Source organism: Gadus morhua, chromosome 19 (genome assembly GCF_902167405.1).
Source record: "Gadus morhua chromosome 19, gadMor3.0, whole genome shotgun sequence".
In the NCBI taxonomy this organism is placed as follows: Eukaryota; Metazoa; Chordata; class Actinopteri; order Gadiformes; family Gadidae; genus Gadus; species Gadus morhua.
The window spans coordinates 21,422,827-21,442,244 of record NC_044066.1 but is presented as its reverse complement, the minus strand read 5'-3'; the positions used below and the strand labels follow the sequence as shown (position 1 = coordinate 21,442,244).

At 45.6% G+C, this 19,418-nt stretch overlaps 1 protein-coding gene across 1 annotated transcript in view; it reads right to left on the bottom strand.

Annotated features, from left to right (window-relative positions):
• The window catches only part of ano6 (anoctamin 6), a 28,164-nt gene extending 9,266 nt beyond the window's left edge, over window positions 1-18,898 (bottom strand). Inside the window, exons 1-7 of the mRNA XM_030341871.1 lie at window positions 18,559-18,898; window positions 14,507-14,577; window positions 14,036-14,164; window positions 11,067-11,132; window positions 1,618-1,905; window positions 674-787; window positions 260-375 (exon numbers count right to left, since the gene is read on the bottom strand). Coding sequence (XP_030197731.1) covers window positions 260-375; window positions 674-787; window positions 1,618-1,905; window positions 11,067-11,132; window positions 14,036-14,164; window positions 14,507-14,577; window positions 18,559-18,646 — 872 coding nt within the window. The 5' untranslated portion in view covers window positions 18,647-18,898. The remainder of the gene's footprint in view (window positions 1-259; window positions 376-673; window positions 788-1,617; window positions 1,906-11,066; window positions 11,133-14,035; window positions 14,165-14,506; window positions 14,578-18,558) is intronic.
• Window positions 18,899-19,418: the final 520 nt, after the last annotated feature.

The window sequence follows — 19,418 nt, the reverse complement described above, 5'->3', positions numbered from 1 at the left end:
AAAAACACGTCAATGTGTTTGTTGGAGCATCTGAGAGCTGCACATCTTTCCCGAACTCCTAGACATCGTCGTTATATGTGACATTATGTAAAGAGTAAAGTTAAAAGTAGAATAATATACACTTCTTACGACTGCCTGTGTTCAATGGCGCCTTGTATGCTACTGGTATTTTCCCAGATTCCTGTATACCATAGCATATTGTTACACACTGTACTATACCCTAACACACCACACCATAGGCTCACTACCCCATAATTACCTGATTAGGTCGAGCGGTTGCATTTTGTAGAAGCTCTTGGGATGGGCCCATTCTTCGTAGAGCAGCAGCCTCTCGTTGGGGCTGCCCAGTTCCGTTGACCTGACGTTAAACCTGCACTGAAGAGCACAGGTAACAGGTAAGAGAGTTTGCAGAGCGTTTGCACAAACAACCATTTTGTTACTGATTGGTACAGCAGCAGAGAAAACATGGAGAAATGTGTTTGCATCAAGTGTAGTGTTAGAACATTATTGGGGTCCAAAATTAATTAAAAATTTGAAGTAAAAAAAAAATATATATATAATAGTAGTGAATAGTGCTTAGATCAATAAATAATGTAATAACTAAAAATTAAAGAATTATCTAACACACAATAATAACAAAAAAAAAATATATATATATGCTTTTCTGACTCACATCGTGGAGAGGGTAGGCTGCCTTGTAGACTCCACTGTCCAGTAGCTTAGTGATGCCAAACTTCTTGATGTTGCCTCTGATTTCATACGGCGCGCGGTTCAGGATGTAGTACGCCTGTAAGAAACAGCAAAAAACATTTGTTAATAGGACTGTAAAGGAAGGGTTTTAATGTTCTTTTCAGTTTAACGTTGATTAGCATCAGCGCAGTTAGCATCGGTAAAGTTATAATTTATATACTAAATAGCATCAGAGAATATTTTCATGGTTACTAAGTGCCATTCTTCCAAATGCAAAAAAATATTAAATACATTTTACTTAAAAAAAGATATTAAAATATACTACACTAACAAAAATGTCACTTCAATACTAGGCAGCTAGCTCAACGTTGGCCTCAAGTCCGACCGTGGACATCGGGCGGTTCTAGGGGGGGTGCCAGCAGGGGCCAGTGCCCCCTCCAAACGTTTTTTCTTTTTCTTTTAACCACCGTCCGGACGCGGGTTCGATTGCTTGCGATGGTGTGGCACCGACGCACAAGGTGGAACTTGAGATTCCTAATATATCACACTGACTTCATTGCTGTTGGTGATGCATGATACTGAGTGGTTTGATGTCAGTGAAGGAAACCCAAAAGGTTGTAGTATTGACAATTGCTTTAACCAATGAAAGTGCTGTAACTGAAGGAAACACTTAATACTATGCTACTGAAATAAGTGCTGTAACGGGAAAAAGCCAATTTTTGTATATTGTGTTTTTGAATGCCGTTACTTAGTACTGTACTAAATATTTCGCGTTCCGGGTTCAATGTGCCCCTCCAACAAAACAACTGGCCCCATTCTGGCCCCCCCATGAAAATAGGTCTAGAACCGGCCTCTGTCGGGGTCGGAGACCACCTAACTGCCGATGTCCGAATCAACCAGATGCATCATGGGGGACAAACCACTCGCCATGCGGCTCCTCATGGAGGGGGTGAAGAAGTTGTCCTGGTCCTTGACGTAGAAGTACTCCAGGCGGTCCTTCTCGAAGGGCGCGGTGTAGAAGTCGGCCTCCGTGCCGATCTTGTCCTCGCTGGGGTAGAAGTGCTTGGTGACGCAGGAGAAGAATCGCCACGGCGACGGGCGCGACGCCAGGTCGTTGGGCTGGATGGGCAGCTTGATGTGCAGCACTTCGGCGTAGGTGCACAGCACGTCCCAGGGCATGTGCACCTTCACGAAAATCAGCTTGTCGTCCACCACCTTGAGGGGGGGGGGGGGGGGGGGGGGGGGGGGGAGAGAAGTAATTTGGCGATTTGTTGCTTAAAACGCTTTTCCTGAGTGTTACATTTACATTTAGGGCAATTAGCAGACACTTTTATCCAAAGCGACTTACAATAAGTACATTTGTCAGAAGAAAGAGAAACAATATATTGCTGACGGACGGTACAGTAAGTATGTTGTTCATAGAACCACGTGCCAAGCACTAACACTCGCGAGGTTAACCCCTTCCCTGTATACAACAAAGTCAGCTAGGATAAGAGGCGCCAAGTACTGTTTTTATGAGTGCAAGGACATACACCATACAATAAGTGCGTACATTAAGGGCCCTATTTTAACGGTCTGAAACGCAAGTGGGAAAGCGCAAAGCGCAAGTAGCTTTGTGGGCGGTTCTACGGCGCTATCGCTATTTTACAGGCGGATAAATGACGCTTGCGCCGCGGCGCAAGTGTCAAAAGGGTTGGTCTGAAGCAGCCTAATTACCCGTAGGTGTGGTTTGGGCGTAACGTGCAACAAACCAATGAGAGTGCCAGCTCCCATCCCCTTTAAGAGCCATGAGCGCATTTGAATCGGACGAGTTGATATTTAGACAACGCGTCTGCAGTCTCCGATGAGACAGATGCACATGAATTTCAAACGGCTTAGTTTATTGCCAAATAATATGGCCTAATTCACACATGGAATAAGGGGGTTTCTTCCACAACTTCAGAAATACTGAGTCCTCAAATAAATATCGGCAAAGAAAACGTATGATAGGCTATAACATATGATATGCGGTAACTGTGGTTCTATTTAATGATATACGCAATACATTATAAACATTGTTTCTTATCAGTATTGTATGCTATCCTAATATGCATGTGTCCCCGCGGTAATAGACATTGGTTGCCATTGATTGTATTATGCGTTACGTGTTTAGTTTGCCCAAGTGAAGGAGTTCAAGTACCTCGGGGTCTTGTTCGCGAGTGAGGGAACTATGGAGCGTGAGATTGGCCGGAGAATCGGAGCAGCGGGGGCGGTATTGCGTTCGCTTTACCGCACCGTTGTTACGAAAAGAGAGCTGAGCCGCAAGGCAAAGCTCTCGATCTACCGGTCGATCTTCGTTCCTATCCTCACCTATGGTCATGAGGGTTGGGTGATGACCGAAAGGACGAGATCACGGGTACAAGCGGCCGAGATGAGTTTTCTCAGAAGGGTGGCTGGCGTCTCCCTTAGGGATAGGGTGAGAAGCTCAGCCATCCGTGAGGAACTCGGATTAGAGCCGCTGCTCCTTTACTTAGAAAGGAGTCAGCTGAGGTGGTTCGGGCATCTGGTAACGATGCCCACTGGGCGCCTCCCTTGGGAGGTGTTTCAGGCACGTCCAGTGGGGAGGAGACCTCGGGGAAGACCCAGGACTAGGTGGAGAGATTATATCTCAACACTGGCCTGGGAACGCCTCGGGATCCCCCCGTCAGAGCTGGTCAATGTGGCCCGGGAAGGGAAGTCTGGGGCCCCCTGCTTGAGCTGCTCCCCCCGCGACCCGACCCCGGATAAGCGAACGAAGATGAGATGATGATGAGAGTGTTTAGTTTGCGTGTGTTTAAACAGAGCACACACGCGCGCCCGCATTCATTCATTCTTTTTAACACTCACTCGCGGTAAAACAATGTTTTTCACGATCAAATAGGCCTACTCATCAATCCTAAAAGTTATGGGCATGTATGTAGGCCTACACGATGTCTGTGTCAAGAAAATATGTGTTTGCTGTACGGTGTTTGCAGATGCATTGATTTAAAAGTACAACTTATTACCGCTGCATCAGCTGTTCTTTCCCAAATAATTTACCAAGAATGTGCGGCTAGGTAGATGAGAGAAGCAAAGTGTATGCGCGAGGAGCACAAGCAATCCGTATGCATCGCATGCGGATGTAGGCATGCGCCCTTAAAATAGCGTCTAAATATCAACTCGTCCGATTCAAATTCGCTCATGGCTCTTAAAGGGGATGGGAGCTGGCACTCTCATTGGTTTGTTGCACGTTACGCCCAAACCACACCTACGGGTAATTAGGCTGCTTCAGACCAACCCTTTTGACACTTGCGCCGCGGCGCAAGCGTCATTTATCCGCCTGTAAAATAGCGATAGCGCCGTAGAACCGCCCACAAAGCTACTTGCGCTTTGCGCTTTCCCACTTGCGTTTCAGACCGTTAAAATAGGGCCCTAAACCAGGTATTTCCTGGTCAGTAGCGCAATGGTTTTCAGAAACGTCAAAATACCGTTTGCGCCAGAACACGCCTCCTCCTTCCGCCGAACCGCCCCTTGGGGCGCAAGATCATTCCCTAATTTACCGGCGAGTGGCGCAGGTGGCAAAAGAGCGCTCTGCGCCAGTTGTAAACTAGCAACGACACATGCGCCAGTGACTAAGTCACTTGCGCCAGATGCAAGATAGGGCCCTAAGTGCGTACAAGAGTGTTAGTTTTGTAGTGTGTTTGATTAAAGACATTTTAAATCGTACATATATCCAGGGTGCGATTTGCCGGTGGGGATGGTGGGGATTATCCCCCCCTCTGGTTTACACGTCCTACCCTCTGCTGAATTATTTTTATCCTCGGTGGGGATAAAAATTATCCCCCCCACCCAAAGTATTTTCACCATTACATCGTAATAATTAACAACCAAAATACACAGGGTCCGTCTTCATTTTGATTGTGCTGTGATTTTGATCTACTGGGAGCGAGTCAGAGGCGTCGCGCGTGAGCGCAGGCTGGATGACAACGGGATAATCTCTGCCGCCGCCGCTCTAAATCCATCAAACTGCATGGCCATCTGATGAAGACGAGCGCATCCTCTACGGCGATGAAAAACTTCTCGCCATGCACAAAACTCTTGCTGTTGAGGCCGCAACCAGTCCCATACTCCTGAAGGAGTTCCATGAGTTTAAATGTCACGGTGTCACAGGAGAGAGCATGCGCAAAGTTCTCACCGCTGTCTCCACGCTCCTAGTGTCCACAGCCGAGTGTGAAAGAGGTTTCAGCGCCATGAACCACATTCTTACAGATGGCAGAAACAGAATGAATGTGTCCACAATGCACAATCTGCTTTTCATCTCTGTAAATGCACCAGATGTTGCCTCCTTCCGGCCCGCAGATTTGCAGAGATGTGGTTGAAGCAGGGTCACCACGCTGCTATCGATCCGCCAACAGGAAAGCAAAAAAAAGAGGCTGAAGTGCGTCATCAGAGCGGACTGTTTTCGTAGCCTGACCTATAGTCTACCCGATTAACCCATAAAAAAAAAAAAAAAAACGTCTTGACAGCACATTGTGGTATTTCATATTTTCTGTTGAACTGATATCGGGAAAAAAAAAATATATTTTTTTATTTAGCACATTTAAAAACAATATTAGCTATGAGAAAATATTTCTGCAAATGAAGTGGTTAAGTTCACGTTCAAAATAGGCCTACCGCCTACGTTATGAAGCCTAAGTGTAAGGTTTAGATACACAAGGTCACAAGATCAACTGTTTTCATAAGTTTTCACACTGTTGTGTGGTTATTTTTCCTGAATAAAATGTCTCTCAAAATTATCCCCCCCTCTGGTTTTTTCACAAATCGCACCCTGCATATATCGATCATGTTAACGTAATAATGATCCGCAAGGGATCAGGCGAAGGCATTGCAGTTCATTTCCTTTTAAATAACCAATCTAAACCTTTCTAACCAACACGCTATTCATTACGTCAATAGAATAGAATATAATCTTTATTTGTCATTTGGTTAAATACAGTGTATTTACACAACGAAATTAAGGTGCAGATCTTGTTCAGTTATTATTTTTTTTTTAATTAAAGAGCCCATGCCATTAAAATCACATTTTTCCTGTTGTTTGTTAAATAACATAGGTCTGAATAAGTTTGTGAGCTGTGGTAAGTTTGAAATCTATGCAGTTTGTCTGCTGAATGCAATAGGCAATGAAAGGAAAAAGGCAGAAGAAATGAGCCAATCTGGATAAGGTGACACTGTGACGTAGCGTTGTCAAACTATTATTCATGGCCCTGCCCACTTGGTTGGTTCGTAACCACCCACAAGAATTCTGAAGGAGTCGTGATTGAGCTAGTGCTAAATGCTAATACGTGTATGGTAGTTGCTTAGTTCGTAGTAACAGGCTAGTTACAGAATTTTGAATGCAATGGCAGAACGACATCGAACTACATGAACTGCGACATGCTGCCTGCCGCCGGTTGCCGCGGCGCGAGGCACCACCGCCGCGAAGCACCACCGCCCGGCAGCGGGCAGCCGGGCGGTGGTGCCTTGCGCCGGCAGCAGGCAGCAGGCAGCGCGCGGTTCTGTCTACTACAGATTGATGTGGAAGTGGAAGAACCAGAGACGTCGGAGAACCCGACGAAGTCCTTTGTGATTCATTATATCGTCTGGACGTGCACACAGCTTTTGGCCGTGATAATATGTATTATTTGATATAGATATCTATGTATTATATGATATTATTTAGATATAGAGCTCCAGGACTGTAACGCAAGTGTTGTACACTTCCTTGTTATTTGGATAACCGTTCTGCTGTTGGTGTGATGGCGCATAACACGTCGGACTCTCGTCTCTGGTATTTCTACAACGAGACTCGTAGTGGGGGTTATCTCAGCCATGGTTGAGAATGAATTGGGGGGAAAGGAACATTGGCTTTGACTCCCTGAAGTAGGCATGAACCACAACATGGAGGAGAAAGGGATTGTTGACCGCGGTCGTCTCCCGCCGGAGCCTCGCTGCCGATGGACCACCGCTTCAGGAGGCGGTGATTAGCGCTGACCGCTGCCGAGGCGGCGGGAAGCAGGGCTCAAGCGGGATACATTCGCGGCCAACAATCCCCTTCTCCTCCATGTCGTGGTTCATGTACTTCAGGGAGTCAAAGCCAAAGTTCCTTTCCCCCAATTCATTCTCAACCATGGCTGAGATAACCCCCACTACGAGTCTCGTTGTAGAAATACCAGAGACGAGAGTCCGACGTGTTGTTTAGATCCTAATAACAACTCCAGCAGCGTTACAGTCCTGGGGCTCTACATCTAAATAATATCATATAATACATAGATACCTATATCAAATAATACATATTATCACGGCCAAAACCTGTGTGCAGACGATATAATGAATCGCAAAGGACTTCGTCGGGTTCTCCCGACGTCTCTGGTTCTTCCACTTCCACATCAATCTGAAGAAGACGCGGTCGTTTGATCGTCTGGAGGCTCACACAGCTTTTGGCCGTGATAATATATATTATGATATAGATATCTATGTATAAAATGGGTTTCTAAGAGCCATTGCGATACATCCACCGTAAACAGAGCGCATGGTACCGTGGCTACAAGCTGCTCAGGGCCAGGTGATAACATATATTATAGATTATATGATATAGATATCTATGTATAATATGGGTTTATAAGAGCCATTGCGATACATGCACCGTAAACAGAGCGCATGCAGGGCCAGGTGAGAATATACATCATATATTATATTATATTATATAGATATCTATGTATAATATGGGTTTCTACGAGCCATTGCGATACATCCACCGTCAACAGAGCGGCGAGCGCATGGTACTGTGGCTACAAGCTGCTCAGGGCCACACCCCCACCCCCCTCCTTGACCTGCCTTGACACGCCCACCGTAACCAGAGCGCATTGTACTGTGGCTACAAGCTGCTCAGGGCCACACCCCCACCCCCCTCCTTGACCTGCCTTGACACGCCCACCGAAACAGCGCGTTTGGGGGAAGCTCAATGTGCGACTGGTTTGGAGTGGCTGTAACTCTGCACCACGGCTGAATTTCGGGGACGTCTTTGAATACTGTGTTTGTAGCCCACTAATACCTATATTAAAGCATCCATAAATAGCATGGCATGGGATCTTTAAGAAGAATAAATAGAATACAGTACGAAATATTAATAAATAAACCCAATAACCCCTCCCCCTGCCATCCACTTAAGGCACATTTACACCCTCCCCTCCCTCCCAGACAACAACCTTCCCGCCCACATATGTCTAAATAGCAGCAGGTCCAGGAAGGTAAGCATAATAAGGAATGTCCAGAGGTAGTGGTGATCGTTCATGTGGTTGTCTATGTATTGCACAGGGGTTATTGTTTATTTAGCGTACGTATGGCCCAGGGGAAGAAGCTGTTGGTTAGTCTGGTGGTGCGTGATTTCATTAACCTGTATCGCCTGCCAGAGGGTAGCAGATCGAACAGGTGGTGAGCAGGGTGTGCAGCGTCTTTTAGAATGGATCTGGTCCTATTTCGGCAGCGGGAGCTGTGAGCTGTGCCTATGACCCTCTGAAGTGCCGTCCTGTCTGCCGCCGAGCTCCCAGCATACCATGCTGTGATGCAGTAAGTGAGCACACTTTCAATGGTTGACCGGTAGAAGGACACCAGCAGCTTTTGTTCAAGATGTTTCTTTCTGAGAATTCTCAGAAAGTGTAGTCGCTGCTGGGCCTTCTTTTTTATTGCTGTTGTGTTTGTGGACCAAGAAAGCTCCTGAGAGATGCATTTTCCCAGGAACTTGCAGGACGGAGATCTCTCCACGCAATCCCCGTTGATGTGCAGGGGGGCATGGGCTGGGCTGTGTCGTCTGAAGTCTATGATGATTTCCTTAGTTTGTGATGTGTTTAGTTGGAGGTTATTTGCTGAACCCCATGCTGACAGCTGCTGGACCTCATCTCTATATGCCGTCTCGTCGCCCCCAGAGATGAGTCCGACCACAGTGGTGGTCGGACTCTTATAATGAGGTTGGAGGGGTGGGAGGGGGAGCAGTCAGATGTGTATAGAGTATACAGAAGTGGGCTCAGCACGCAGCCTTGGGGGGAGCCAGTGCTGAGTGTGAGGGGGGAGGAGAGATGGGGGCCGAGTCTCACTTGTTGTGGTCTTTTGGAAAGGAAGTCCTTTATCCAAGCGCAGGTGGAGGCAGGGAGGTGTAGGCCCAGTAGTTTATGTATCAGGATGTCCGGGATTATTGTATTGAAGGCTGAGCTGTAATCTATGAAGAGCAGTCTTGCATAGGTGCCTGGGTGTTCGAGGTGGCTCAGCGTAGAGTGGAGGGTGATGGCAATGGCGTCCTCAGTAGAGCGGTTAGCCCTATAAGCAAACTGATGGGGATCAAATTATGCTTGGAGGCAGGCCTTAATGTGCTGGGCAACCAGCCTCTCCAGGCATTTCATCACCACTAACATGAGTGCAATGGGCCTGAGGTCATTTCCGCTTTTGCCAGCTGACGTTTTTGGGACTGGGATGATAATTGCTGATTTCCAGCAGGATGGGATGGTGGCTAGGGACAGAGAGATTTTGAAGATCTTGGTGAGAATCCCTGTGAGTTGGTCTGCACAAGCTCTGAGTACTTTCCCCGGTACGCCGTCGGGTCCAGCCGCCTTCCTCGGGTTCACTTGCCTCAGTGTCCTTCTAACCTGATGTTCCTGGAGGGTCAGCGGGGTGTTGGTGAAAGCTGGGGGGGGCGTTGGTTGTCTATCCGCCTCAAACCGGGCAAAGAAACTGTTTAATTCCTCTGCCCTTGTAGCATCAGAGTTGGTAGTTGTGATGTTGTGGCCCTTGATGTGCTGTATTCCCTGCCACACCTGACGTGGGTTTTTGTCCATGATGTAGCCCTCTATTTTCCTTTTATATGCTAACTTAGCAGCCCTTATGCCCCTCTTTAGCTTCGCTCTGGCTGTGCTGTACTGTGCCCTATCTCCTGACCTGAAAGCAGTGTTGCGGTCCTTGATAAGGGGCCGCACTTCACTCGTCATCCAGGGTTTCTGGTTCGGAAAGACCCTTGTCTGTTTTGTGATGGTGACATTTTCAGCACAGAATGTGATGTAGGATAAAACAGACTCTGGGTACTCCTCCATGTCCAAACTCTCAAATAGACCCCACTCTGTTGTTGAGAAGCAGTCTTGGAGCCGGGAGAGGGCGTCCTCTGGCCAGGTGTTGATGTTTCTAGTAGTGGGCTTATTTTTCCTAATGTGAGGGGTGTAGGCTGGTATGAGGTGCAGTGAGAGGTGGTCTGACAGGCCAATGTGAGGCTGGGGTACTGCTCTGTATGCATGCCTAATGTTGCAGTAGACATGGTTGAGTATTCTGCTCTTCCTGGTGGCAAACTTCACATACTGTATGCATTTAGGGAGGACAGCCTTTAAACAAGCCCGGTTGAAATGTCCGGCGACTATGTGTACCCCATCTGGGTGCGCCTGCTGCTGTTCGCTTATAGCGCCATGAAGATAGCTTAGGGCGATGCTAACGTTAGCGTCTGGAGGGATGTACACTGACATGATGATTACTACAGTTATCTCTCTAGGTAAATAGAAAGGGTGGCAGATGACCGTCAATGCCTCGATGTGTGGGGAACAGTAGCTGTGGGTTGCTTGGCTCTGTGAACACCAGTTATTATTTATATACATACAAAGTCCGCCTCCTCTGCTCTTTCCGGAGTCTCTATAGTGCGGCCGGCTAACTGCACAGCGTTATCGGGGACGGCAGGATGGAGCCAGGTTTCAGTCAGAATCATCACACAACAATCCCTGACAAAGTTGTCGGTTGCTATCCGCAGCTCGAGGTCATCCATTTTGGGAACGATGGATCTTACATTTGCAAGGAAGACACTTGGCAGCGGGGGCTTGTGTGGGTGCTTCTTTAGCCTCGTAAGCAGACCGGCTCGAAAACCTCTCTTTTGTCTCCTATTCCTCCGCCGTCGTCGCAGCCTCTGAGAGCCGACAACCATCCATGGGACCCCAGTGTCCTTGATATTTTGTGCGGTATATTGTGCGTCTGTTTAAAATAGTCCGTTTCTGGAACACTGCTTCGTTGACCGATGTTTATTAAATTCAAAAGACTATATACACGCCTAGTTTGGCAGAGCTCACCATACATTTGCTACACTAAACATAATAAAAAGCACCGAACAAGAGAGCTCAGAGCCGCTGCATGGCAACGAATAACCCCAATAACCCCAATGATAGGCCATACATTCAGCAGCTCTAGACATATTGAAATGTATACTCCCTCAATGCCCACTTTGTGTTGAACGTCCACCAATAACCCCCCAGCACCATCCCCCCCCCCCCCCCCCCCCCCCCCCATCCCCCCCCCCCCCCCCATCCCCAGGGCCCACTTACTGATCGGGTAGCCTCCAGCGCCATACCCATCTTCATCAGACTGGCCTCCAGATACTCCCGCCGTCGCTATGGGAACAGAGGAACGGGAAATGGAATGAGATTTGTTTGTTGACAAAGAAGCCCATCACTGTACTGTGAGGGCTGCACAATCATAGTTCGATGACGCTCTGGGGTTGGCCTTTTTCCAAATTTGCAGACTGACTTTCTTTCTCGGAGGACTGTGGTTTTGTTCGAAGTGACTTTTTAAAATAAATGAGCGCCTTTATTGTACCATTCATATGGTATCCATTATTAAGCTATGTGAAATGGAATGGAAACTTGAATTTCCTTTGGGATCAATGAGGAGCTTGTTTAGCTATTCAAGTTTGGTTGGCCATTTCTAATTATGAGAATTGTTTTAGTTTTGACAGCTGTTAAGACAGTGGGGTTGATTCTGCAAGGGTTCTAGATTAGCAGACACTTTTATCAAAGCAAAGTGCAAGTGAGGCATTCCTTGCATTATCACCATTTTCCCAGAATTGTATCCAATTACTTCTAGAACTACTTAGTCAGACAGGCTTAGACTGTCAAAGACCAAAATGAACTGAATTGCTACCCAGGAATTTTTCTAAAAACCTTTTAACAGCCGATTGAGCCATGGCTGTTGCTCAACAACTATAACACATGGCTAGACAATACTCAGTTATTATGATCCTTCTAACATCAGTAGACAGAGAACAACAGTACAAAAGGAGGGGGTGGAGAGTGCTGTGGCTAGGGTGTGCCTCCCCACCACAATGTTCAGGGATTGATATTCCAATGTCTGCCTGTCTACCTGTAGCCATTCTTGAGCAAAAGTCCTAACAACCTTGCTACTCCTCATTCATTTAAATATATACTGAAAGACACTTTGGATAAAAGGATAAAAATAAAAAGCAAATATGAAATAGTACTGCATGGGGATTCGGCCTGCATAATTATGTATTAGCAGGTGTGTGTGTTAATATTTCCGACAAGATTAATACTTTTATTGTAATATATATCAAATATCTAACACGATCATGGTCAACATTTGTTTAAATATGAAGAATTGTGCTACACAAACAATTCAGTATCCGTTCATAAGAATGTCATAGAGTTGACATACAGCAAAGCAAAAGGCATAGATTGCAACTGATTTTGTTGAATCATTTCTTCAAAGTAATTAACGCCCCGACAATCAGAGCACGGTGAAAGAATTATACCGTTGATTTAGCTACAGTGTACTTTAGCTAATTTCATACAAATCTTTCTCGGCTGTAGTTCCTGACACAGAATAATATTGCTGACGCAGAGTGAGGTAAAGCTCTGTGCTTTGGTTAAGCGTTTTCCAAAAATCTAATAAAAGGAAGTTAACTTAAATTGAGTCAAATTAATAGCTGAGACTAGGCCATGTCAGAGTGAGATGACAGTTTGACTTTATAGGAAATGAGATCCTCATCCAGCTATGCATTGTTCTGCAAAAAAAACAGCAAATCAAAAGACTCTGTTGCATCATGGGAGAATAGATATTCTGGGCATGGGATTAGAGTGTAAGATTGCCTTGGTGTCTGTGGTTCTTAAGGTTAATTAGCGGTTAAAGAAGGCCTTTAGAGTCAGATTTCCAAACCCCATAGTGGGGAAATAGCTCAATCCAGGTTGTAGGTCCAAACTAAAATATGTCATATTTATAGATATGGTCCATTTCCATTCCATTCCCCTTTTCTCTTCTATTGCAGAACCAGAAACATTGCAGAACCAAATAACTGATAATATACTTATCCCGGGGGATTTGTTTCTGTATAAAAATAGACTGACTGAAATAGTAAAAATATGTGCAAAAGTACAAATGTACAACAAGGCAATACTAAAATATAGAAAAAGTATACATCAAATATAGGCTACTACAAAGTAAACAGACTAGCAGTGTCTATGCGAGTATATTCAGTTACGGAAGGCAAATATCATAGAGCACGCTTATAGCACCCCTCAAAAAGGTACAATGATTAAGGCTTGTTTTGCATGGGTATTAAATTACATTTACTCAGATAAAATCCCTGAATTCAAATGAATGTCAAGCTAGGCCTAAATATGTATTCCACAGCGGTTCATCATGGTTGGAACAAATGTTTGGTACAATAGCAGGTTAAAGTAAAGAGATATGTCTCTCTATAAAGTTAATTCAGATGCCAGATACCATTCTTACACGGTGACTCACTCCCTTGACAAATACTCAAAAGTAAATATTAAAAGCTGTCACTGTGTGCGTGTAACGAGAAGGATACAATGTACTATGTTTAAACATATACAGGACATGAAGTCAATCCAATATTGACTATTGTTAATGTTCATAGCCAACTCTCCTCACAACACAGAGCAAATTGATGACAAGTGTAAAACAAAAAACATGAATTATACAGATGATTGAGTTGGTGTTGCACAGAGCCTAAAACAATGTCAAAAATTAACGTCTGATGAAGAACTTGGTACCTACTGTTTAACCAATTCATGATCCTTTCATGAGAAGACAACAGAATTTATGCAGCAATGATGGTGAATATGTTACTCATTTTGAGTAACACCATAACAACAAAGACCAAAACATGCCTTTCCGCCACAACCTCAAACCATACTTGGCTCATACCAAGAAATCACTACGTTTACTACATTCATCATTGTTATGTCAGGTTTTACTTTACATGCTCATCTAGCATTCGATAAAACCATTTGAAATAGGTTTGGGGATGGGTACTGTGTGTCACTCACTGGCTTCTATTGTGTCCGTCTTTGAACGTGTCCGTCTTTGGACTAATTTCTTAAAAAGGTACCGCACAAGTTTATTATTACGACTTCAATTTAAGTTTTCGCAGAAGCTTTTATCCCAGGAGCACCTGACCCCCATCGATCTCACTGAGAACCACGTGTGGAAACGAAAAGGCGAGGGGGGGAACCAACGGTTTCGTGTGACTCACCTTCTTGCGCTGAAACGTGTGCCTCTTGTCGAAATCCTTCTTGTCCTCGTCCTCGTACACCAGGACGAAGTCGATGCGCCGCACGCCGTCGTTGAAGAACAGCGAGTCGTGCTTCCCGTTGAAGTCGGCCTGCGGGGAGAAGCACGGGGCGCTAGACAACTCCACAACGCGGTACTCAAACAGCTCTTCCTCCATCAGGTCATACATGACGTCCGTCGAGAGGAGACCCCGGGGATCTCGGAAGAGACCACGATCCTACGACTGAGCTGATACTACTGCGAGATATGTCCCCTTTCTTAGTGGCACGATATGCACGTTAAACACACACCGCACAAGGGCTGAACGAGTCAACAGAGCATCTCAACCCTGCACTATTTTCTGATGAATGCAATGCTTGCCACTCTTGGTGGGGTGGATTGCAAAATGACAAAGGCTTATTTGACTTTGGGGAGTGATGCATGTTGTCCTCACCTGCTCTGCCTTTTTCACGGGCGCACCTTCCTGTATGGTCTCATACGTCGGGAGGAACTCCTGCGGGTAAACTGGAAGAAGAAGAAGAGAAGATCCGTGTTTTTGGGATGATGAGGAACAAACTAACAATGTGCCTGAGCAAAAGAAACATAAATTAATAATGATATTATAATAGCATTTCCATTTTGTCGTTTTGTCATTTAGGGTTGTCTAAGGCCACGCAAAGTGAAATCCATGAGATACATGTTATAACAGGCATTCTGCTCAAGGTTGCCTATAGAAAGGCTGTTGATATATGGGATCAACCCCAGTACAGTTAGTACCTACCAAGCCATTACACTGTCCTAACCCCAATAAACGATTTGATATAATACACCCCAATGTCCCCAGTATAGCTGCAGGCCTACTTCTAGTCCTGTATGACATATATCTGAATTCACTCTAAGTCATCAGATAAATGTGAATGCTTAATGACCGAAAGTTAAAATTAGCAGTTATAATTAAATGGGTGACATCTACCATAAGAGCACACACATTTTTGTAAACATTACAGAACAAAGTATTTGTGTCCAGTGTTAAGCCCTTAATCACAGTAACAGTAACTGTAAGGGATTCACGCACCATATTTAACACGCCCTTGCCAAAGGGCAAAGAAATCACCAGGCATGGTTAGGAAGGCAATGGGAGCCATAATGGTATTATTACAAGCTAAACCGTTGAACCTGCTTCTGACCAGCACTGGTTTTCACGTTGGCAATCAGCAATACAAGCTGACTGCCACAAACCTCAGTTTCTGTTCTGCTGTTATCATGAGCACCGCAGCTGTGTCATTTAATAACTCATGCCCTCCCCTAACATGGGGGAGGGCATCTTGCGGCTATTATGTGACTCATTTCCGTTCATCTTTTAGCAACTGAAGCAAGCTAACTCTTCTCTGGTTTTCATTGCATGGATGTAGGCGCGCGCACACACACACACACACACACACACACACACACACACACACACACACACACACACACACACACACACACACACACACACACACACACACACACACACACACACACACACACACGTTTCCCCTTCAGGCACTCTACCAATCCCACTTATTCATTACTCTGACTGACTTAACAATGCCAAAGCAACACATTAAAAACCCTGTACAAAACTTTATTAACAAAACTGTAGGGGCGGGAAATGGAATGTACTTGTAACACAAATCCTGTTCTATATGGTCCGGGTGACCACAATGAGATACTGAACTAACCAACCGCAGATGTTGTTTTTCCAAAATAAAAGTTGTCACTTAGTAACACATTGGCACAGGGATCGTGATATTCACTGCTCGAGTCTTCACAGAAATCCCCCGACGTCAAGTCATCGAATTGCAGTAGAAAGAACTATTTTCCACCCAATGACAGTATGTTGTTGGGTGGGTGTGTCTGTCCACACAAGTCAGGATGGAGAATGCAGACTTACAGCTCACTGAATGAATAGATTGAAAGAACTTGCCCTGTTGACTTGAAATGACAGGGTATGATAGTGTAGTGGTATAAGGCACCACTGCTACTTAGACACAGGCTTCTGTTTTACCACGCTCTCTCCGGCTCGTTCGCCAATCATTGTTTGTGACGTTGAGGGGATAAAAGTAGGCTGTGCCCTTCCTCCTGACCTCTCGCTTCCTGCCTCTTCGGTCCGTCCACTTCCAGGTCGTTGCCCTCGCCGCTCACCTCAGAGCACAGATCTGCCGAGATCCTCATCACGATCGGGGCAATATATTGGGGTCGTTTACCGCCGCTGACAAGAGCATAGTCTGCTTGTCGCATGGTGCGTGGTGGCTGTCCCCCCCTGCTACGCCGATCCTCTTCACCCCCTCTCCCTCTTTAGAAGGGACGCAAAATAACCGGACTGAGAACCGGGGCTATGAACGCTAAACCGAGAGAGCTGAGCAATCATGGTTATTTAAGTCATTGCTACGTTGTCATTGCTGCTGCTTCGCTGCCGCCTCCGTCGACTTGGTTGGGGGCCCTGTCTGCTGTCCCTGGTCGGCTTGCCTCCTGCTGTTAACCCTGTGTCCCGCTGCTGCTGTGCGTAGTGCGGTGTGTGCGTGTGTGGCTGCCCCTCGGTGGCCCGCTGCGAGCTCCGTCGGGACTCACCCCTGGTTTGGACTGTGTCTGTGTCTGCATGTGTGAGTGTTCTTTTAGAGTTAACCTCAGAAGGTGTGCCGTCGTTGTTAATTTAATTTCCATTTGGGAAGAAGGGGAACTTCTCAATCTGAGCCCTTGTTTATTTTTGTTTAAACATGTTATGGTTACTTGTTGAGATGACATCTCTGGCCAGAGACTCTTTAATTTTATTTTATTTTATTTTGACTGATTTTGGGTTACTGCAAATTAATACTCTCTAGTTTATTGATTGATTTTTCATCAGTTGGTTTGTTATGTGATATTGTTTGTGTCAGTTGCGAGCTCTCCTAACTGTGCCTCTTTCTCGTAGAGCTGAAGGCCGACGGTGGTGGCGATGGTCCTCCTGGGTGGTGGTGGTGATCCCTTGTGTGCTTGTGCTTCGTTTAAGATTTTATTCGTGTGTACTTCACGTTTTTGCTGTGTATGTGTGATGCTCGTTTCTTTTGGATATCACTTTCCCCTGTCGACCACTCCTCCAGCCGGTAAGCATCAGCTTGTACCCATTTCCTTCCCCAGTTAGGCTTACTTTTCTTTTTTATCTTTTTGTGCCAAACCGTGTTCATTATAATAAAGTGTTTTATGTTATTCTTGAACTCCGTCTCCCGCCCTCCCTGATTGAACTAACCTGAGTGGCTTATTGTCAGAGGTGTCAATCATAATCACAATAATAGTGTACAGGTCCTTGGGCCCTAACCCAAGGTGGCGTTGTCGGTAACAAAGAGAAGATACTCTGATATAAATTAGTAAATCCTCCTTGTGTCGCCACAATAGGGTTGATTAAAGGTGGATGTTTAGTATAAGGCCTAGTTCTGGGCAAGAGAGTGTAGTGGTTATGGCTAATGTTACTTCCAGCTGAAAGGTACTACATTCAATCCTTGATGTCCACAGTCCACCTGAAGCCATCCTTCCCTTATGGGGCTAGATGCCCCCTGCCCCATGATGACCTGTCAAAATGACCATGCTTTCGATAAAACAGTCTAAAATAATGCTGCACTTCACTTTTCCTCATCTACCAAACAAATGTCCATCTTTGATGGACCAGGGGGATATAGAACTCAATACACATTTCGTAAACATAAATACTTTGTGCAATGTATAAAAACGCACCTCTCTAAAATAACAACAGCAAGAGCAGTCAAGCTTGTTTGAAAAAATACACTTATGTGTGTGTCCTGCCCCATGGAAAGTCAGTACCACACCACCCCATGGACAGAATGTACCACATCCAATGACCAGTACGCCAACTACCCGAAGGACACTATCATACCTCCCCATGGACAGACAGTACCACAGTACCCCATGGGCAGTACCACACTACCCCATCGACAGACATCAACACACTAGCCCATGGATAGACAGTACCACACCTCCCCATGGACAGTACCACACTACCCCATGGACAGACAGTACCACACTACCCCATGGACAGACAGTACCACACCTCCTCATGGACAGTACCACACTACCCCATGGACAGACAGTACCACACTACCCCATGGACAGACATCAACACACTAGCCCATGGACAGACAGTACCACACCTCCTCATGGACAGACAGTACCACACCTCCTCATGGACAGTACCACACTACCCCATGGACAGACAGTACCACACTACCCCATGGACAGACAGTACCACACCTCCACATGGGCAGTACCACACTACCCCATGGACAGACATTACCACACCTCCACATGGGCAGTACCACACCTCCCCATGGACAGACATCAACACACTAGCCCATGGATAGACAGTACCACACCTCTCCATTGACAGTACCACCCGGCAGTCAGCCGCGCATCGCCAGTCGGACCCTAACCGCGCCCTGCGCGCAGTCTGGAGAGAAAAGGCGTAAAGCTCACCCATGTCTTCGTCTATCATCCCCAACTCTGCCTCTTCCTCCAAAAAGTCCAGCGTTTCGTCCATCTCAAGTATTTCGTTATCGTTCATCTTGGAAGTCTACGGCGGAGGTTTGCTCCTGCAATACTTTCAACAAAGAGTCAGATGAGTTAAGAAAGTGAATGACAGGGGTCCATCACAAATCCATCCTACTTTTTCAACTTCAGTTGATCCGCAAGGGGTCTTTCTCCGACCCGAAAACGGTGTAGTGAAGTTTTTACTTCACAAAACAGAGACGGGTGGGGTCCGGGTATGGGGAGGGTTTAAAGTCGGCCAGACGGATCACAAAGCTCGGTCTTGATCCGCCCCTTCTTGTTGATTCCTCAGTTTCTGCGACCCGCATCTCTGCAACATGATTCACTTAAGTTTCCTTTTCGAAAGGGAAATGCTCTCTAGATAGAATCAGTAGCTGGCACCACTACCACTTGAACATTTACAATTACACTGTACACTACACGTTACACTTGACCTATCTTCATCTTTATATTGTATTGTTGCTGCTATGTGGCTGTGGAGGAACGAAGCGTAAGAATCGTGCTTGGGTGACCTTGGGTGCCTTGAAAGGCGCCTCTAAATTAAATGTATTATTATTATTATTATTTTCTAGGCCTACTTGTACAATAAGATACCGTAATAAAAGTAATTCTGATTCTGATTCTCTCTGTGTAGGTCAATGAATGTCATAGTGAAACCTGGTAAAGTGCTTGATGAAATAAGAATAAACATAATGGAATACAGTAGACCAAAACGTACAATAGAATCAAATCAAATATAAAATAAATAGATAAAAAATATATATTCATTTGCAATCTACTCAACAACT